Source organism: Fukomys damarensis, unplaced genomic scaffold (assembly GCF_012274545.1).
Source record: "Fukomys damarensis isolate Sample0158 unplaced genomic scaffold, DMR_v1.0_HiC HiC_scaffold_24, whole genome shotgun sequence".
NCBI lineage: Eukaryota > Metazoa > Chordata > Mammalia > Rodentia > Bathyergidae > Fukomys > Fukomys damarensis.
This window is the reverse complement of record NW_022900936.1, coordinates 66,398,303-66,404,942: the sequence shown is the minus strand read 5'-3', so window position 1 is coordinate 66,404,942 and position 6,640 is coordinate 66,398,303. Positions and strand designations below refer to the sequence as shown.

The following is a 6,640-nucleotide window of genomic DNA, read 5'->3' as shown; positions in this document are numbered from 1 at the left end:
CGGGAGACCGCGAGGGGCGCCGAGCCGGACCCCGGGCGTGAAAAGACGTTGGGCGGGCTGCAGAGGGAAGCGCCTGGGAGGCTGTGGCGGCGGAGGTTGAGCAAGCCGGGGGTGGCCGGAGGAAGTGCCCAAGTTTACATCACGCGCCTAATAAACAACTCGGTGACCTCAGGACACCAGCCTAATGCTTGCTTCTATATTGGGTTGACTTCGTTTTTATTGGGCTTATACCTTCGGAAATTACAGGGAGGATAGGAAAAGATTGAGATGTACGCAGGCCAGGAAAATAATTTCTTTGTGTGTGCTGGTTAGTTTTAAAACTAATCTTATTAGTTATCTTTTTTTGTGCCTTACACAACCAGTGAGTTTATGAAGTAGCCAACTGTATTCATATATATGAAGGGTGCATCACTCAGTAGGTTACTAATGTTTAAGGGTGGAAGATTTGTGCCCTGCAGTGTCCTAGAGCCTTGTCGATGAGGTGGGCTGGAGGAAAGGTGAGCAAGGGAGGAGAGTTGTTGATCTCTTGGCCCGGCAGTTTGTTTTTCTTGATACACAATCCCTGAAGCCGGACAGCTGGCAGTGTCCTTGGAAACCTAAATCCAACAGTTGTGGCTTGTTTGGGTTGGGAAATGAGTCACTGCGAACGCAGTCAAAGAACACCCTGCCCGAGGTTCATGTTCCTGGGCTACCTCGGAAAGCAGATGAGGTCACCTTGCAACCAGAAGGGTCCCGGGGTGGGCGGGAGGCGTGAGCTGCCCTGGTACCCAAGCCTGGCAAAAGCGGCTCAGAGCCACTCCTGAAACTTCAACCTACTGCGCGGGGAAGGCGAGAATGGAAAGGAAGAACAGGATTAGACAACAAGGAGAAGCAGGCAACGCCACATCAGGCTAGGGTCCGGGCAGGCAGAAGGCGCCCCACGACAGAGCACGTGCTGACAGCCCCACCACCACCGCAGACCAAAACAAACCGGCGCGGCCCCGCCCCGCGTGCACGTGACCGGGAAGCGCCGTTTCCGGGGGAGGTGGCTCGGCGCAGTGAGTCCTTCCGGTTTGTGGGGGGTGTTGGGGCTGCAGACCCCTCAGCTCCGTGCTCCGCGTATTCGCGTGGAGGTCGCCTCACGGTGACCATGGCTGCGGACACCCAGGAGAGCCCTCGCCTGGCCCCAGCAGCTGGAGCTGGCGGGGACGAAGGTAAGTGCCAGGCTGGGGCCAGCGCCTGGGGCAGCCCTGTGCGTCAGGAGGCTTCTGGTCACATTCTGGACCTCTGGGTCCGTGCTTTGGGCTATGGAGAGAGTGGCTAGTTTATAGTAAAAATGGCCTTCCTCCTCCAGTTGTTCTGTCCATATTTTTGTTCGACACACAGGACTCGGGTTCCCTCATTCTAGCAGTACTGTTGCACGCACGCACAGGGTGTTTTGAAAGAGTTGATTAAAATTAAGTTTGTGACATTTGGAGGCCACTTCTTGAGGTAACAAAATAAATTGGTATTTTTGTGGGCAGGGCTTAGGAGCTTTTATTCAATTATCTGTAGAACCCTGGTTTAGCAAATGGGTGAGGTTTGCAGGTCCGTGAGCTGGATGGAGATCACTGTTAGCATTTAGGGAGTGACGGCTCCGTGTACTGCACTGTTCGGTAAACTGTTACGGTATCTATGGACTTCGGAACGTTCATACCAGTGACTCTCTTCAAGGAGCTCACAGTGGGTAAAGGAACCTAGAAGGGAAGAAAAGCATGACGAATTTGTGGCTCCTTGAGTACTATCTGTAGTACGCACTCACTGTGTAATGGCTGTCATCAGGAGGAGGCATCCTAGAGAAGAAAACGGAAATGCTTCTTCTAGGAGGGAGGACTTTGAGGTGGGTCTTACGCTTAGATGAGATAGTGACCGGCTAAGGTAGTGCTGCTGAGGGCTCTGGAAAATGGAGCAGGAGGTGCAGGATGGATGTGTTTGGAGACCAAATAGTTTGCCTAGAGGAGGAGCTTCCCATTCCTGGCAAAGAAATGATAACCTCCTGCTGTGACCACTTTTTTTTTTTTTCCCCCCTACCTTAACGCTCACTTGCTTATGCACCATTGATCCTTCCATTTTTCTGTCCACTGCACTCCTTATCCAGTTTGGGATACATGCCATTGTTTATCATTTCGTGTCCGGCGTCTTTCTTATGATGTTTTTTGAGGCTTATCTGTGTTTTGTGTATCAATACTTAATTTCCTTTTTGTGGCTAAATAATATTGTCTGCATCGATGACATTTTGTTTACTCATCAGCTGACAGATGTTGGAGCTGTTTCCATTATTTGTCTGTAATTAATGTTGCTATGGAAATTCATTCATGTACAAGTTTTTTTGTGAACATGTTTTTCAGTTCTCTTGGTCATGTATCTAAAAGTGGAATTGTTAGATAATACCCTAAGTTCATGTTCAACTTTTTGAGGAAATCACTGATCTTTAATCTGATGTCTGAAGTCTTAAGGGGCAGAAAAATCTTATGAAAAATTAAAATATCGGTCTTCCCCAAAAAAGCAACATGTATACACATTTTGAGAAGTAACTTCCAATTTTTCATTAAAGGATCCTCTGAATCATTTCTGTGGAACGTTTGACCCTCTCTTAAACTGTCAGCCTGTCTAGAAATACCACTTAGTAATAGTTTTGCATGTTATCATTGCAAAGTAAGTTACGTGGGCAGAATACTTCTGTAGAAGAAGACTGCCTTAGTAAGGCTGATGTGAACAAGAGGTTAAAAAATACATAAAAGCATAAATAAATACATAAATAAAAGGTGAAAGCTACTTGCAAGATCACGTGTTGGTTGAAACATTTCAGTGAAATTACAAGTTATAGTATTCTGTGTCTTTCAGATGTTATGATATTTCCTTCAGTTGAGCTTTTCTGTTTTCAATTGTGGCCAGGCCTATGCCTTGTGTAAGAGAAGAGCATATTCTCAGTATTCTTTTTCCAATCCTTCCAAAGAAATAGCTCATCCCAGTGTTGTAGGAACTTGCATTTCTAATGGAGCTAATGCTCCTAACTGTATTTATTGCTCTTCAGTTGGAAACACCATGTTCTATGTGTCATCTTTGCTTTTATTTTTAAAAGAGAAGGCAGAGATTAGAGAAAGAAAAAAGCCTGTGTAATCTAAAAATATACTGTAAAGAATATCCATGCTAGAACACATGCGCAATTCATAATGTAGTAGCTAAAATACTGTATATTCAGTAATTCTGATGAATATAGGAAAGACCATACAGTTGAATTATTTTTATTGTCGTAAAAACACATAATATAAATTAGTCCATTAGTGTTACTATAAAAAACATCATTGACTGGATAATTATAAAGAAAATATATTTATTTTCTTATAGTGCTATATTTAAGATCCTTGAGTCCAAGATCAAAGTACCAGCAGCTTTCTTGTCTCATGAGGGGTGCTCTTTCCTTTCAAATGGCACCCTGTTGCTATGTCTTCTGGAGAGGAAGAACGCTGTGTCCTCCCAGGGCAAAGAGGAAAGAGCTAGCCTAAAGTTGAGTGAATCCTCTTTTATAAGAGCTTTACTCCCATTCATGAAGAAGAAGCCCTCATGGGCTGATTACTTCTAGATACCACTGAGGAGAGAAAATGGCATTGTGAAAACTGGCAGCGTGCTACAGCCTCACCAGTATACCTGGGAAACAACTTAGTGAAGAATAAGCAAGAAAACTGAGCAAGAATACTAGAAATCACAGAGAAACTGAAGACAATGCAGAGGAAAGAACAAAGCAGGCTGGAATACTAACCCCAGCTCCTGGGGAGGGAACCTGTCTCCGGCTACAAAAGGTAAGCATGGAGAGGGTTGGCAGCTTCCAAGAGAAACAGTGGACTGACTGCTGTGGTCCCAAGAAAAACTCTTGATATTGTAAACTGTAAATACAGTGTGGGATTTTACTCAGAAAGGGATACCTTCCACATGGCAGGATAGAATTGGAGAAGAAATCCAGTGTGACACCTGCTGTATTTGGGAGGTGATCACGAGCCATTTTGTGGACAGGTTCATTGCTTAAGACAGCTGCTGTAGTAATCGGAAGTCACAGAAGAGCTATACTTTCTGGGGCCACCCTGTCACAATGACTGGGTGGGAGGTAGTCTTGAAGGAGTGGGCTAGTCACAGATCCCCTCCCCTGCTGAGAAGTTTAGCAGTGGCAAGCTCAAGCTGGGAAGGACATTGTGGTCCTGCCCTCTGTAGTAAAAAGCCAAACCAGTTGCATGTGGTTTTCACAGGGGGCTGAGACTGCAAGTAGTGGCGTTAAGTCCAACACATTGCTTGACACTTCTTCAGGGTTGTGCTGCAGTTTGTGTGGTTTATCACACCTGGGATGTATAGACATACAGGTCTCTGGAGCAAGGGACGTGGATACCTCACTGCACACAGCTACACAGATTTAATACAATTCCAATCAAAATGCCAATAGCACCCTTCTCAGAACTAGGAAAAAACAATCATAAAATTTATATGGAACCAGAAGAGACCTGGAATAGTAAGAGTACTCTTGGATAACAAGACTAAAGCAGTAGGCATCCAGATTTCAAGTTATGTTACAAAGCTAAAGTGATTAAAATTTTAAAAAAGTGTTGTACTGGCACAGAAATAGACATGTGGATCAGTACAAGAAAACTGGGTACAGAAACAATATCAGGGTGGCTGGGAGTTTGGCTCAGTGGTTCCAGCAGCATCTGCCTCATAAGCACAAGAGCCTGAGTTTGATCCCTGATACCAAAAAGAAAAAAAAAAAAATCAGAAACAATATCAGGCACATTTAGCCACCTAATCTTTGACAAAGGGGCCAAAAACATGCTGGAGGAATAATAATCTCTTTAACAAATGGTGCTGAGAAAACTGGTTCTCCGTGTGCAAAAAGTGAATATAGGCCCAAATATCTCACCTTGTACTAAAATAAAACAAAAATGAATCAAACATCTAGATATTAAAACAGAAACAATCTGCTGGAACATAAAGTAGGCAGACTGTTTAAAGACATAAGTATAGGCAAGGACATTTTGAGCAGAATGCCAGTTGCACAAGAAATAACACCAAGAATCAAATTGGATTATATCCAATTAAAGAGCTTCTGTACGACAAAGGAAACAACCAACAGAGTGAAGAGGAAAAGTACAGAATGGGGAAAAATATTTTCCAGCTGTTCCTCAGTCAGGATTAATATCTACATTATAGAAAGAACTAAAAAAAAAATCAGATTCCTCAGAAAGACCCAATTAAAGAAGAAATACAAACGGCCAATAAATACATGAAAAAATATTCAGGATCTTTGGCAGTTAAAGAAATGCAAGTCAAAACAACACTGAGATTCCATATCCAGAAAGAGCAGGTATAATCAAAAAACATATGGAACCAGAAGAGATCTAGAATAGCAAAAGCAATCCTGGACACCAAAAGCGAGGCAGCAGGCAATACAATTCCAAACTTCAAGTTATAATACAAAGCTATCATGTTAAAAATAGCATGGTACTGGGGGAAAAAGACACGTGGATCAATGGAACAGAATGGAGGATGCAGAAACAACTTGAGGCACATTCAGCTACCTGATCTTTGACAGCTGTTATGGCTTGTATCTAGGAGTCTTCCCAAAACTTTACATGATGATAGGTGTGGGGTTTCAAAGGTGGCTGGATTAGGATGTGTAAATGTAGATTAAAGATATGATATGGAGTTTAAGTGGGTTGATAAGGAAGGCCCACACTGAGTGTGGTTGACACCACCCAGAAAGCCAGTAGCCTACATGGGATAAAAGGGAGAGACAGGCTTTGTGCTGCTTGTTGTTGCTTCCTGCTTCCTGCTTTGCGTAGTCTTTCTCCTCTGCCATACCACCTTGCCTTGGAGCCAGCTGTCTGTGGGCTGAAACTTCTACAGACTGTGAGCTGAAATAAACCTCTTTTCCTTTAACTGTGGGTTTTGGGTATTTTGTGTCAGCAATGAGAAAAGTAAGATAATAAGAGTATCAAAAATGTACGCTGAGGAAAAGTTAGCATCTTTATCAATGGTGTTGGGAAAACTGACTATCCTCAAGTAGAAGATTGAATCTAGACTCTTATCTCTCACCATGTACTAAACTAACAAAATGGATCCAAGATCTAAATACTGAAATCAAATACCCTGCTGGAAGATGAAATAGATAAAACTCTTGAAGACATAGGTGTAGGCAAAGTCTTTCTCCCAGTTACACATGAAAGAATACCAAGAGTCAACAAATGGGATCATATCAAATTAAACAACCAACAGTGCAAAGCAGAATTTCCAACCTACGGAATGGAAAAAATATTATACCGGCTACTCATTGAACAGAGGACTAATATCCAGAATATATAAAGAACTCAAAGAAATTAGAGCTTTGGTAGGTGATAGGATAATAGTACATTACCGCTGATTTCCGGATAGGAGGTGGGGCCTGGTAGGAAGAGGTGGGTCACCGTGAGCATGGCATGGACTTACATCTCCCTTCCATTTCCTCCTCGATTTCTCTCCGCTTCCTGACCACCACAGCTGTTTCCTTTGCCATGCACCTGTGCCATATCATCATGCCTTAGAACCAGTCAGCTAGCCACTGAAATGTGAGCTAGAATAAACCTCCTTTTTTTTTTTTTCA

General features: G+C 43.2%; 2 protein-coding genes across 4 annotated transcripts in view; one reads left to right on the top strand and one right to left on the bottom strand.

Annotated features, from left to right (window-relative positions):
• Slc49a4 (solute carrier family 49 member 4) overlaps window positions 1–1,131 on the bottom strand; it is an 85,045-nt gene extending 83,914 nt beyond the window's left edge. Inside the window, exon 1 of the mRNA XM_010619500.3 lies at window positions 971–1,131. Within this exon, the coding sequence (XP_010617802.1) occupies window positions 971–1,131 (161 nt within the window). The remainder of the gene's footprint in view (window positions 1–970) is intronic.
• Window positions 756–6,640, top strand: part of Hspbap1 (HSPB1 associated protein 1) — a 66,389-nt gene continuing 60,504 nt past the window's right edge. The window contains exons 1-2 of one of the 3 annotated variants that reach the window (XM_010617998.3): window positions 1,115–1,193; window positions 3,602–3,818. Coding sequence is in view for 1 of the 3 variants with exons in the window: in XM_010618010.2 (XP_010616312.1) it covers window positions 1,130–1,193 (64 nt within the window). In the remaining 2 variants the exon portion in view is untranslated. Of the gene's footprint in view, window positions 1,194–1,671; window positions 1,859–3,601; window positions 3,819–6,640 lie in introns of those variants that run through there. The other 2 variants (XM_010618010.2, XM_010617992.3) reach the window with 2 other exon arrangements.